The following is a 15,412-nucleotide window of genomic DNA, read 5'->3' as shown; positions in this document are numbered from 1 at the left end:
ACGCCCCTCTGGGCACATTCAGGACTCATTTACATATCAATCAAAGTCGTTTTTTGCAGTAACTGCTGGACGGATTTCAAGATCAAAGAGCACAGCCTAATCCAGGTAAGCTGTGCTTCATGGCTGCTTTAAAATCGTTTTTTGGCTTAGGGGAGGTGACAGAATCCCTTTAACTACTAAAAAGTACCTTAGATATATTCACTTACTAGTGTGACAGATGGTTACCTCATAATATACACACAAAGATGCCGCATGCTAATGAGCTGATTTGAGTCCAGCATGATGTCAGTGAGTATTTTTAATTTAGAGCTATAGCCACTCCCCTGCCCACCTGCTGCTGATTCATATGGGGAAAAAACTGTCATTCAGCAGCAGGTGGGCGGGGAGAGTCAGGAGCTCATAAATATTCCTGACTCATCATTATTAGCTGGAGCTTTTCAATACAAGATGTTGGCAGATTGACTGGGTCAATTAAAGAAAGTGACCCAGCAATTTGCTAAGAGAATCAGTCACTTATTTATGTTGCCCTTAGTTAGGACACCATAAAACTGGTGACGAGTTCCCTTTAAGGACACAGCCTTTTTTCACCTTAAGGACCAGGCCATTTTTTGCAAATCTGACCAGTGTCAATTTAAGTAGTGATAACTTTAGAACGCTTTGACTTATCCAGGCCATTCTGAGATTGTTTTTTCGTTACATATTGTACTTTATGACACTGGAAAAATGGAGTGAAAAAAATTCATTTTTATTTATAAAAAAATACCAAATTTGCTAAAAAGTTGGAAAAATTAGCAAATATCCAAGTTTCAATTTCTCTACTTCTATAATACATAGTAATACCTACAAAAATAGTTATTACTTTATATTCCCCATATGTCTACTTCATGTTAGGATCATTTTGGGAATTACATTTTATTTTTGGGGGACGTTACAAGGCTTAGAAGTTTAGAAGTAAATCTTGAAATTTCTCACAAATTTTTAAAAACCAACTTTTTAAGGACTAGTTCAGGTCTGAAGTCACTTTGTGAGGCTTACATAATAGAAACCACCCAAAATGACCCCATTCTAGACACTACATTCAAAACTGATTTTATAAACCTTGTTAACCCTTTAGGTGTTCCACAAGAAATAATGGAAAATAGAGATACAATTTCTAAATTTCACTTTTTTGGCAGATTTTCCATTTTAATATTTTTTTTCCAGTTACAAAGCAAGGGTTAACAGCCAAACAAAACTCAATATTTATGGCCCTGATTTCTGTTTAAAGAAACACCCCATATGTGGTCGTAAACTGCTGTAACGGGCACACGGCAGGGCACAGAAGGAAAGTAATGGCATACGGTTTTTGGAAGGCAGATTTTGCTGGACTGTTTTTTTTACACCATGTCCCATTTGAAGCCCCCCTGATGCACCCCTAGTGTAGAAACTCCCAAAAAGTGGCCCCATTTTAGAAACTACGGGATAGGGTGTACTAGGTATTAGTTTAGGGTACATATGATTTTTGGTTGCTCTATATTACACTTTTTGTGAGGCAAGGGAACAAGAAATAGCATTTTTTTTATTTTATTTACAACATTCATCTGACAGGTTAGGTCATGTGATATTTTTATATAGCAGGTTGTCACAGACGCGGCAATACCTAATATGTATACTTTTTTTATTTATGTAAGTTTTACACAATGATTTCATTTTTGAAACAAAAAAAATCATGTTTTAGTGTCTCCATAGTCTGAGAGCCATATTTTTTTTCAGCTTTTGGGCGATTATCTTAGGTAGGGTCTAATTTTTTGCAGGTATGAGATTACAGTTCGAATGGCACTATTTTGGGGTGCATATGACTTTTTAATCCCTTGCTATTACACTTTTTGTGATGTAAGATGACAAAAAAATGGCTTTTTTTACACTGTTTTATTTTATTTTTTACGGTGTTCACCTGAGGGGGTTAGGTCATGTGATATTTTTAAAGAGCAGGTTATTAGGGACGCAGCGATACCTAATATGTATACTTTCTTTTATTTATGTAAGTTTTACACAATAATATCATTTTTGAAACAAAAAAATATCATGTTTTAGTGTCTCCATAGTCTGAGAGCCATAGTTTTTTCAGTTTTTGGGCGATTATCTTAGGTAGGGTCTTATTTTTTGCGGGATGAGGTGACAGTTAGATTGGTACTATTTTGGTGGGCATACGCCTTTTTGATCGCTTACTGTTGTACTTTTAGTGATGTAAGGTGACAAAAAAATTGTTTATTTAGGACAGTTTTTATTTTTTACGGTGATATGTTTATAGAGCCGGTCGATACAGACGCGGCGATACCTAATATGTCAACTTTTTTATTTTTCCCTATTTTTTACCAAGTTTTTTTAACTTTATTTGGGGAAAATGAAGTTTTTGTTTATTTTTAAATGAAACTTTTAATTTTTTTGGGGGGAAACGTTATTTTTTCAATTTTTTTTTTAACTTTATTTTTTGTCCCACTTTGGGACTTCATCTTTTGGGGGGTCTAATACCTTTTACAATGCATTCCAATACTTCTGTATTGGAATGCATTGGCTGTATGAGTAATACAGTGTGTATTACTCATACAGCTTCCAGCCTGTGAGATCCAGGGGGCTGGATCTCACAGGCTCGTCACGGAAGGCAGCGAAGATGCCTTCCATGCCATCGGGTCCCCCCTACAGCCGCATTGGTACCTGATGGCACCGCCGCACGCCGCATAAGGTAAAACCGCAAACCACAGGTCACGGGACCCCCCTCGCATTTAGCCATGGTGCCTGCTCAATGATTCGAGCAGGCACCTTGTTCTGATCACCGCCCGCTGAGTCGCAATGATCGGAAATACAGAGGACGTACCCGTACACCCTGTGTCCTTAAGGACCGGGAAATCAGGGCGTACTGGTACGCCCTATGTCCTAAACAGGTTAAAGGTGAAACTACCATATGAGATAGACTCATTACATGCAAAGCGAGATATTTCAAGCCTTTATTTGGTATAATTTGGATGATTATGGCTTACAGCTTATGAAACCCCAAAGTCACAATTTTGAGGTACCCTTTGCTCAGGGGGTATGGACTAATTAGCTGACTAGAGTGTGACACTTTGAGCCTAGAATATTGAACCTTTTCACAAAATTCTAATTTTAAGCTGCATTAATGCAATTCCTTTTAATTTGCATTAGTGTAATAAATGGACTTTTGCACAATATTCAAATTTTTCGAGTTTCACCTGTACTTGTGCCATAAATTAAAGAGGTTGTAAACTTTTGCAACATAGTTTTCCATTGCAATAATTATTAATTTCAAAATTATAATAACCATTTGGCCAAGACCACATATCTGTATCAATTCCAGTCTCTGTTGCAATAGAATGGAAGATGCCAGGTGGGACCAAGTGGTGGTGGCTTTGGCAAAATAGTTTTTTGCATTTTGTTACAATGGAGGTAGGAATTTGCTGTGATATTTCAATGTATATAACAGATCCATAACCCCAACTTGCGAATATGCTTAGTGTCCCCGTACCTTTAGCCACTTAAAGGGATTCTGTCACGAGGATTATGCCTATAGAGGCGTTCATACAATATCTCACAAAAGTGAGTACACCCCTCACATTTTTGTAAATATTATATCTTTTAATGAGACAACACTGAAGATATGACACTTTGATACGATGTAAAGTAGTCAATGTACAGCTTGTATAAAAGTAGTGTGCCCTCAAAATAACTCAACCACTGCCTTGATAAAGAAACTGAGGGTAAAGGTGCTGGACTGGCCAAGACCTAAACCCTATTCAGCATCTGTCTCCAGACCTAAACCCTATTGAGCATCTGTGGGGCATCCTCAAACGGAAGGTGGAGGAGTGCAAGGTCTCTAACATCCACTAGCTCCGTGATGTCGTCATGGAGGACAGGAAGAGGATTCCAGTGGCAATCTGTGAAGCTCTAGTGAACTCCATGTCCAAGAGAGTTATAGCAGTGCTGGAAAATAATGGTGGTCACACAAGATATTGACACTTTGGGCACAATTTGGCCATTTTGCCAGCGTTTTAGACATTGATGGCTGAGTGTTGAGTTATTTTGAGGGCACACCAAATTTACACTGTTACACGAGCTGTACACCGACTACTGTACATTGTATCAAAGTGTCATATCTGCAGTGTTGTCCGATGAAAAGATATGATAACATATTTACAAAATGTGAGGGGTGCACTCCCTTTTGTGAGATACTGTATGTGCAGTTAGGTCTCCTTCAGCATGTTTTAATATACTTGTGTTACTGCCATCAATGATTTAGCCAGCACAGAGAAAGAAGCCCGCGCGGTGACAGAATCTCCTTAATTAAGTGTTGCAGGGACACGTCCCTCTACCATAGTTTTATCATATCAGAAATTAAACAGGATATTTTATCTTATGAAACAGGAGATCTTACAACTGCCCAGAATACAGAAAGGATGTTGGAAAATCTCAGATATAAACATGAAAGCATCCAGGCAGGAAATCGCTGTCATCAGAAGACTAATGCCAGGAATCTTCCCTTACCCATCCAGGGGGCATGATATGGCTTAGCTGTGCTGGTGGCTCTCAGTCTGCCAACGTCATCAGGCACAACATGATGAATGTCTAATGTCATATGACTGGAGGAATAATCTCAACAATTTTCAATACTTAAGGAAAAGATTTTAATTTAAAGAGATTGGGGAAATTTGTAAATAAAAAAAACAAGAGCAGAGTAGTTGTTTTTTTCTTAATTAGAAAAGTAAATAAATGACGCTTAATCCAAATTCTTCAAAGCATTTGTTTGGGAAGTGTGAGAAAACACATGCAGGAAGCTTCAGGGATATGGCATTTAGCCCAAATTCAGTGTATTTACAAAATTTACAGAATTTTAGGCAAGTGTGAAAAATATGTTTTCAAAAATAGACGTGAATGAACAAGAAACATCTAAATGAAGTCAATATTTGGTGTAACCAGGCTTTACCTTTTAAACATCAGTTCTTCTAGGTACATTTAGGCCCCTTTCACACAGGCGAGTTTTCTGCGTGGGTGCAATGCGCGAGTTTAAAGCATTGCACCCGCACTGATTCCGGACCCATTTATTTCTATGGGGCTGTGCACATGAGCTGTGATTTTTCCGCATCACTTGCGCGTTGCGTGAAAATCGCAGCATGCTCTATATTGTGCGTTTATCACGCGCAGGCCCCATAGAAGTGAACGGGGCTGCGTGAAAATCGCAAGCATCCGCAAACAAGTGCGGATGCAGTGCGATTTTCACGCACAGGTTGCTAGGAGACGATCGGGATGGGGACCCGATCTTTATTATTTTCCCTTATAACATGGTTATAAGGGAAAATAATAGCATTCTGAATACAGAATGCATAGTACAATATGGCTGGAGGGGTTAAAAAATAAAATAAAAATGTAACACACCTTAACCCACTTGTTTGCCATGGTGATGGATCATGTGACGAACCATGTGATGAGTGTAGTGACGTCATCAAAGGTCCTATTCCTCACACAACAAGACAGAAGAGATGCCGGCAGCGCAAACAAGTGGATTAAGGTGAGTTAAATTATTGATTTATTTTTTTTAACCCCTCCATCCCTAATGTACTATGCATTCTATATTAAGAATGCTATTATTTTCCCTTATAACCATGTTATAAGGGAAAATAATACAATCTACACAACCTTGAACCCAAACCTGAACTTCTGTGAAGAAATTCGGGTCTGAGTACCACATTCAGTTTTTTATCACGCACGTGCAAAACGTATTGCACCCGCACTGAACAACGGAATGCAATCGCAGTCAAAACTGACTGCAACTGCGTACCTATTCGCGCGGGTTTTCCGCAATGCACCGGGACGCATCCGGACCTAATCCAGACACGCCTGTGTGAAAGAGGCCTTACACAGCTTTTGAAGGAACTCGGCAAGGGGGTTGTTCTAAACATCTTGGGGAACTAACCACAGATCTTCTGTGGATGTAGGCTTGCTCAAATTCCTTCCGTTTCCCAGGCAGACTGGATGATGTTGAGATCAGGGCTCTGTGGGGGCCATATCATCACTTCCAGGACTCCTTGATCTTCTCTATGCTGGAGATAGTTCTTAATAACATTGCTGTATGTTTGGGGTCATTGTCCTGCTGCAGAATTAAAGAGGACCTATCTTCTCTCTTGGCATGTCTGTCTTAGTAACTACTTGCATTCTCCATGTAATAAGAATTGTGGAGCATCTCCTTTATGACTCTGTGCTGAGACATTCCTGTATTATTCTTGCTAGAAGTTAGCAAAAAACATGCCGGCAGTCTGCAATAAAGGTACTGATGGTTGTTACCAGCAGCAGGTGTGTCTGACTCTGTCCAATCCATGCTGCTGGTGTCAGACTGTGCAGGGACACACTCCCAACTGGTAACACCCTCCTTCTGTACCAATACTGCAAGCAGCTGACCATTCATAAACTTCTAGTGGAAATAACAGAGGAATGGTACAACATAGAGTCATAAGAATAGATGCTCCAGAATGGTTATTACATGGGGAATGCAAGTAGCTACTACAACAGACATAACTGGAGAGATGACAGGTCCTCTTTAATTTGGAGCCAATTAGACGCCTCGCTGATGATATTGCATGTTAGATAAGTATCCGACTGTATTTCTCAGCATTGAGGACACCATTAATCTTGACCAAATCCCCAATTGCATTTGCTGAAATGCAGCCCCATCTTTGCAAGGAACGTCCACCATGCTTCATTGTTACCTGGTGACGCTCATTAATGTACCGCTCTGCAGTCCTTCTGTTACAGCTAAATATTTCACATTTAGACTCATCAGTCCAGATCACCTGCTGTCATTTTTCTGCACCCCAGTCCTTACGTATTCCTGCATACTTGAGTTGCTGGGCCTTGTTTCCACATCATAGGTATGGCTTTTTCCATGAAGACCACTTCTGGCCACACTTCTCTGACCAGTGGATGGGTGCACCCGAGTCCACTGGTTTCTGTTAGTTCTAAGCTGATGGCACTGCTGAACATCTTCTAATTTCGAAAGAAGTAAGAATGATGTACCGCACTTAGTTTTCTTGGCTGACCACTGTGTCTACAGTCTTCAACATGGTCAGGATTAATGATGTCCTCAATGCTGAGAAATGCAAGTGATGATATGGGGCCACAGAGTCCTGATCTCAATATCATTGAGTCTGTCTGGGATTACATGAAGAAAAAGAAGGATTTGAGAAAGCCTACATCCATAGAAGATCTGTGGTTAGTGCTTCAAGATGTTTGGAACAACCTCCCTGCCAAGATCCTTCAAAAATTAAGTGCAAGTATCTAGAAGAATTGATGTTTTGAAGGCAAAGTGTGGTCACACCAAATATTGAATTAATTTAGACTTCTCTTGTGTGCATTCAATTCGCTTTTGTTAAAGGGGTTGTCCGGGTTCAGAGTCGAACACCCGACATAACCTCATCTTCACTCATTTAGCATGTATGAGTGGACTCATTGGAGCATTTCTTGCCTAAGACTTTTACACAGGTACTGTACTTCAGAAAACAGTACATTGAGCTCATTGTGCTACAAAGAGAGAAGGCGGTCAGATGTATTGCTGTTAAGTAAATCCCTGGTTTAAAGACATATAATAATAACTGGTCTACTGTTAATTTAGACTACAATGATAAAAGTGCACATAGGGTAAGGCAGAATGAATGTTATGCCTCTAAGCTGTTTCTGAAAGAGGAGGTTTGATCATTATTTTTAGCTTTACTTCAAATGAAAAGGGATATCCTGTTCAACACAGCAATGATAACATGAAGAAGAGTAATTATATGTTATTATAGTGACATGTCAAGACACAGATATATCATTTCTTAAACACATGAGATATGGAAGTAAAACTTTACTCTTGAAATCAACGGCCAATTTAGTAAATATGAACAATGCTCCAACCAAATCAATGGTAAGTACATAGATTTACATGTAAGATTAGTATTTTTGCACTTTCAGGTTGTCTAGGTCCTGAAGGGGCACACCACCACCCATGACTGCTGGAATAATATTCTTACTGTGGTGTTCTGTATCTGTCTTAGATCTGATACAATGGGATCTTGTGTTTTCCAAAAAAGTTCCACTTATTTATTTATTTAATGCACTTATATAGAGCTGCTATATTCAGCTTTTTTTTATCCCAAACAGCTTGGGGATTATCCAGATGTTTGTTTCTTATATTTATCCAAATGTGAGACAAGCATTCATAGCAAGGGTTTCATCCTTGCAACTTTCCCCTGAATCCTATATAAAAAAATTGTTGATGACATCATGACGGATAACCTTAACTTTTCTATAGATGTTTTCTAAGATGTTTTTGTGATTTCCTGGATGCCCTTAGAGTAATTTTGGCTATAATTTCACTTCTGGGAAGATCCACTGCTTTCCACTAATACTTTGGAGATAATGGGGGTCAATTACTAAAAAAAACAAAAAAACTGTATACTATACTGGAGAGTGGAGAGGGTGTGGTGGGGCTGGGTCTTTTAGCACAGGAAATTCACTAATATTTACTACAGGAAACTAGATTTCACTACCAGCGCACAGATGAGCGGAGGGTGCGCCTAATTTGTGACAAGGCCTGTGCCTCGCCATAAATTAGGCACATTCTCTGGTAGCGCAGGAGGAATCAAAGACTTGCATAAAAAGCCAATTCACCTGGTTTCTTGGACTCCTGCGCTCAATTGTGCATGTGTCCACAGGACAGCACTACAATTGAGCATCTAATAGCGCTGTCCTGTGGACAAGGGAACAATAGGTTTCCTGCCCTGCCACTCCAGTACTTTTGAGTGACACCTGCAACGTTCCACAGAAGCAGACCCGCCAGGAGAGGGCAGGCCCGCCGCACCATTGCACCGTAGGAATGCATCCTAACCATATGCCACCAATGCTCAACCAATTTAAGGATTACATTCAAGAGTGCTGGCAACAGTCAAGTCTAGTTCTATGTTCAGCTAGCTGGATCCAGTTGTGAATGACTTTGAGTGCCTGTACATGTAGAGATAGCATGCTGCACAGCAGGGAACTAAGCAGCAAAACTCATACATGGTTTAAGAGTTGCTGCAATTTTGCAATCTAGTTCTAGGGGGATGGGGTTTAGCAATGCACTCCTGAGAGATGCAGGTGATTGATGGTCACATGGAACTGCTGCTTGTTCACAGAAAGTGGAGAGACCATAGCTGCAGAGGGATGAGTAAATAAGCTAAAAAAAAAAAGGTGAAAATTACACTGGAGAGCTTTTTTTCCCCCATTGATATAATTAAAATAATAGTGTGACTTACCTCTCCAGATATTTTTGTTTTATTTGTGAGATAGCCCCTTAAACCTACATAAAAACCTAAGCATTTGATCTAGCACTAGTCCTGAGTTACAGCAGGTACCCATAAAGTTGCCAGTTGTCACTGCAAAAACTCTACTAGCATGTTGTCACACATATCCCTAACAGCTTAGCTGAACTCCGATAATGCAGGGAGACAGTTTCTTTAAAGGGACACTGACAGGCCCAATAAGCATATTTAGCTATATATATGACTGCACAGGTCTTCTAATGTGTATTACAATCATATAAGTATACCCCCTGTCCACCTTATAAATACAGTAAACTCTTGTTTTATAACCTGATAGAATCGTCTTCAATCTGCCCAAGGGGCGGCGTTTCATCTCCACTTGCACCCAGCCAGCCTCGCCCCAACCGCCGTTTTTAAGCGCCGCCAAGCTCATCAATATTCACTTTGCTGGGCGGCTTCTGCTGTCCCCGACGTTCCGAGATCCCGCGCATGCCCAGTAGAAAGCTATCGGATCTTGGAACGTCGGGGACAGCAGAAGCCGCCCAGCGAAGTGAATATTGATGAGCTGGGCAGCGCTTCAAAACGGCGGTTAGGGCGAGGCTGATTGGGCGTAAGTGAAGCTGAAACCCCGCCCCTTGGGCAGAAAGAAGACGATTGTACCAGGTTATAAAACATCAGTTTACTGTATTTATAAGGTGGACAGGGGGTATATTTATATGATTGTAATACACATAGTAAATTATACTATGCTATACAGCAAAAAAACAAAAGTATAATGATGTACAAGGGACACTGGGAGTTTTGGCATACCCCAAACATCCTTATATCAGAAAGCTGTAGAACATACACTTTCCAGAGAGCTTACCTCCACTAATACTTAGGAAACCATTGGAGTACCTTGTGTATGCCATTAAACATGAATGTCCAAAACACTGAGTGCACCGATTAATCCAAAGCCTAGCATCAATTAGATAGCTGGGGTCCTAAGCTACCCTTATTATGCCTTCATTCCTGGATGAAATTAAGTGCACAGATGTGAACCTGACCAAAATAATACAGGTAACTAGGAAATCCTTTAGGCCCCTTTCACACGAGCATGGCGGATTAGGTCCGGATAAGTTCAGTAAAGCTCGTACGGTTTTCCTGTTGTTCAGTTTTTTTTTTCACGCGGGTGCAATGCGTTTTGATGCGTTTTCCACGTGTGTGATAAAAAACTGAAAGTTTACAAACAACATCTCTTAGCAACCATCAGTGAAAAATGCACTTGCTTGCGGATGCAATGCGTTTTTCACGCAGCCCCATTGACATGCTGCGATTTTCACGCAACGCAGAAGTGATGCGCGAAAAAAAACGCTCATGTACACAGACCCATTGATTCAGTGCGGGTGAAATGCGTTCACGTCACACATTGCACCTGCGCGGAAAACTCGCTTGTGTGAAAGAGCCCTTACTCTTATGATATTTGACATAACAGGCAGAAAAGCACATTTAAAATGAACCTGTCGCCATGAGAATGCAGTGCAATCTGCAGGCAGCAGGGTATAAACCAGGAGGATGAGCAGACTGATATATAGTAAAAACGTATTCACTTAATTCACTGCACACGTCGGTGGTCCTAATCAGTAACTAACGGCTATCTCTATACACACAGTCCGATAGCAATGCATCTTCACGATGACAGGTTCCTATGCTTTTCCGCACGTTATGTCAACTATCATAAGTGTAAATTATCTGCATTATTATGGTCAGGGTCACATCGGTACACTTCCTCCAGGAATGAGGGTAGACACGCTAACTGTAAGTATTAGCACCATTTCCACATAGTTAGGGCTTAGGCACATGGCTGTATGTATTTTGCGGTCCGCAAAATGGGGATTTGCAAAAAAATACAGATGACATCCATGTGTTGCATCCGTTTATTTGGGGACCCATTGTAACAGTGACTATTCTTGTCTGCAAAACGGACAAGAATAGGACATGTTCTATCTTTTTTGCAGGACTGTGGAACGGTGTGCTGTCCGCATCTTTTGTGGCGCCATTGAAATGAATGGGTCCACATCCAATGTGCAAAAAATATGGATCGGATGCGGGCCAAAAATATGGTCTATGGTCGTGTGAACGGAGCCTTAACCAGACATGTTATACTTTTAGGGACCACCATTAATAAAACAGTTCTTGTATGGCAGCAGTCATTGTGTGTTGTGTGGTTGAAATGGTGTGACCACGACACCATGCAACAAAAACGGGTTATATATGAATACTAGCTGAAGGATCCGGCTTTGCACGGGTATATTTAATCTATTTCATTTAATGTTTGTGTATGTCGTTAAACAATATTGACAGTATCCACTACAACAGTGACATCTACAGTACCCTGCCCCCTTAACAGTGACATCTACAGTACCCTGCCCCCTTAACAGTGACCACCACAGCCCCCCACCCCTTCACACAGACCCTCCCCACAGTGCCGCATCTCCTTAAAATGGGATGTCCACAGCAGCCCACCCCCTTAACTTTGACCTTCACAGCAGCCTGCTTCTTTAACAGTGGGTTCCACAGCAAACAACACCCTTGACCACTGGTCGGCAAAGTGCGGTTCGCGAGCCACAAGCAGCTCTTTAGAACCTTCACTGCGGCTCTTTGGTGCGGGCTGGCGGGTGGGCGGTCGCGCAGCCATATCGCGCCGCTCAAGCTGCTTGCAAAATGTTCGTCATGCGCCTCCTGCCCCGTCTGTCTGCTCCTTCCACTTTATGAATGAAGCAGGCAGGCGGGGCAGGAGGCGCATGACGGAGGGAGAGATGTCACGCTGCGCACAGCAGCAGAAGGGCGGGCAGCGGCGCTCTAGTTCGGCTGCCCACTGGCGGCCATGTGAGGAGTGGTGAAGAGGCTGCCGCTCAGGAGGAGCGAAATGTCCTGCAGCAGAAAGGTAGGAGCTGACCCCGGTGTGTGCACAGCGCCGAACACTGCACCGGCCCCGCCGCAAGTGTCCCTGCCTCCTCCCTTCCCCCCACTAATACATTACTTTACTTACTAGAAGGCACTTATGGGGGATATCTGTGGAGGGCACTTATGGGGGATATCTGTGTAGGGCACTTATGGCAGATATCTGTGGAGGGCACTTATGGGGGATATCTGTGGATGACACATATATAGCATCTTATAAGTGCCCTCCACAGATATCCCCCATAAGTGCGTCATCCACAGATATCCCCCATAAGTGCATCATCCACAGATATCCCCCATAAGTGCGTCATCCACAGATATCCCCCATAAGTGCGTCACCCACAGATATCCCCCATAAGTGCGTCACCCACAGATATCCCCCATAAGTGCATCATCCACAGATATTCCCCATAAGTGCGTCATCCACAGATATCCCCCATAAGTGCGTCATCCACAGATATCCCCCATAAGTGCGTCATCCACATTACATCCACATCTGCAGACAAGTTTAATAAAAGTAAAAAATGATAAAGATAAAATGAAATAATAAATAAGATCCAAATAAAAGAAAGTACATATAAAAGTATGTAAAAACACACTCTGGGCTCATACCCACGAATGTATGGGCGCCGTGCCTGTGCTGCGGACCGCAAATAGCGGTCCGCAATGCACGGACACAGACCATGGGGCAGCTGCATGAGGATAGTGGACCCATTCACTTGAATGGGGTTTGTGATCCGCATCCGACTGCCCGCACCGCAAAAAAGTAGCGCATGCTGAAGTGAATGGGTCCATGATGCGGGCTACACACAAAAAAGTAGTGCATGCGCTACTTTTTTGAGGTGCGGAGGCACAGCCAGAAGCACCATGGAAGCACTCTGTAGCACTCATATCCCGGATCCTGGACCCATTGAAGTGAATGGGTCCTTGATGCGGGCTGCACACGGCCAGTGCCCGTGTATTGCGGACCCGTCGTATGCGGCCTGCAATATGGCAACAGCGGGCACACGGTCGTGTGCATGAGCCCTAATAGTCCTCACTGGTACTGTTGACGCAATATTTTAGGTTTTAAAAATGTGGCTCTCGAAAAAAAAAAATGTGGTTTTGGCGATATTTGGCTCAGTTGACAAAAAAGTTTGCCCACCACTGCCCTTGACAATGACCTCCACAGGGGACCACCCCCTTAACAATGACCTCTACAGCACCCGCCCCTTAACACTGACCATAGGTTACAGTCCCCTTAACTGTGACCTACACCATTCCCGGCCCCCTTAACAGAGACCTCCACAGCGACTTTAACAGTGACTACCACAGTACCCCGCTGCCTTAACAGTGACCTCACAGTAGCCCACTGCACCTTCAATAGTGGCCTCTGCAGTTAAATCCTCCCTCAACATTGACCTCCACAGAGGCCTGCCCCCTTAACAGTAATATCAACAGCGCCCTCCCCTTTAACAGTGCCCTCCACAGTGGCTGCCCCTTTATCGGTGGCCTCAACAGTACCCCATCTCCTTAACAGTGATTTACACAATAATCCAACCCTTAACAGTGACCTCCACAGAGCTCTGTTCCCTTTAAAATGTGACCTCCACAACACTACGTGCCCTTAACAGTGGCCTCTATAGCACCCTGCCCCTTAACACTGACCTCCATAGGGGACCGTCCTCTTAAATGTGACCTCCACAGCAGTCTGCCCCTAGAGTGGCCAGAGGTCCGGTTTTTGGCAGGACAGTCCGGCGCAGGGCCTGGACGGACACAAGGATGTCCTTTTGAACAGCACTCTCACTCTGGGATATGAAGAGAAAGACCTGCTGGCTTCTATTGGCTAATGTAGGTCATGTGAAGTGCCATATTTGCATTTTTTTTTTTTATATCTCATAACCAGTACATGCTGGAGAGCTGAGACCCGGTCTAAAATCTTCCCGGACACCTGATGTACCTGTGTGTCAAATTTCGTGATTGTAAATGCAACGGTGCCGATTCCTTTAGCGGACATACACACACTCAGCTTTATATAATAGATATACAGTGCAGCTGATCATATTGGTAGTGACCTTTCCCATAGCACACCTGATATAACTTGGCAGTTCCTATGGGACGTCTCAGGCTGTAAAGAAGAGGTCCCTTCTGCCTGACGCTTGTGTCTTATTATATGTTCTCTTCCAGAGAAGTGAGCGCTGGGGTCTACCGCTGTGTCGCTCGGTTGTATCGTCAGCTGCTCTTCTCCTAGATTAATGAATCCAGTCTGTGAAGGAGATAAAGAAACATCACACACATTTTGTACATCGTAATTACCAAGCACGCCAATACTAAAGAGATTGTGACAAATCACTAATTCTACAACTGTTTTATGCCTGTTTCACACTTGCGTTTTGGTTTCCTGTTTGGAGATCCAGCAGAAGATCTCAAAACCGGACCAAAACGGTTCAGTTTGATGTTAACACATCCGGAAGCATCCGTTCCGTTAGGATGCGGGTGTTACATTGAAACAAAACAAACCAGATCCGGCACTAAAAGATCTGGGGGGGGTTTTCAGATCCGAAAAAAATGAATTTGGCATTATTGACTTACATTGATTTTGCTGCTGGATCTGGTATGTTCCGTTTCTCAGTCCAGACACAAAACCGCAGCTTTCAAAGGTTTACTGTTGGGTCAAAAAACGCAACACAATGGAACGGAACGCATCCTGATCAGTTTTGTCCCCACTAACAATGAATGGGGGGAGGGGGGAAGGTACTGTTTTGGCCCGGTTTTGAGATCCTCTGCAAATGCTACAATGCAAGTGTGAAACAGCGCTTACATTTATATTTGTCATGGAGTTTTATCAATGATGTCAGTAGTTCCAAAAGGTAAATCACCTCACCCTCATTACATAACAGCGTTAAAGCCAAATTCCACAGCAGTAGCTGTGTACAGGTTAATATCGTATATGTGGTGGCTCACCTGTCTTGATATCTGTATTTAAGGTGCTTTGTTATATGAAAGTTCCACCCAAAAGCTTTAAATATGTGTATTTATTGTTGATTAATATTTGGAGCTGAATTAAAAACTAAATATTTTAATTAAATATAAATATAAACTTGGATCCAAAGGAAACTAAAAACTGAAAATATGAATACCATCAATAAATCACTCCTAATAATTCATCA

At 42.3% G+C, this 15,412-nt stretch overlaps 1 protein-coding gene across 1 annotated transcript in view; it reads right to left on the bottom strand.

Annotated features, from left to right (window-relative positions):
- ADAMTS17 (ADAM metallopeptidase with thrombospondin type 1 motif 17) overlaps positions 1-15,412 on the bottom strand; it is a 278,350-nt gene that overhangs the window by 244,867 nt on the left and 18,071 nt on the right. Inside the window, exon 3 of the mRNA XM_044283189.1 lies at positions 14,334-14,508. Coding sequence (XP_044139124.1) covers positions 14,334-14,508 — 175 coding nt within the window. The remainder of the gene's footprint in view (positions 1-14,333; positions 14,509-15,412) is intronic.

This window comes from Bufo gargarizans, chromosome 2 (genome assembly GCF_014858855.1).
Source record: "Bufo gargarizans isolate SCDJY-AF-19 chromosome 2, ASM1485885v1, whole genome shotgun sequence".
NCBI lineage: Eukaryota > Metazoa > Chordata > Amphibia > Anura > Bufonidae > Bufo > Bufo gargarizans.
Note: the sequence above shows the minus strand (reverse complement) of the source record. Positions and strands in the feature narration are given on the sequence as shown.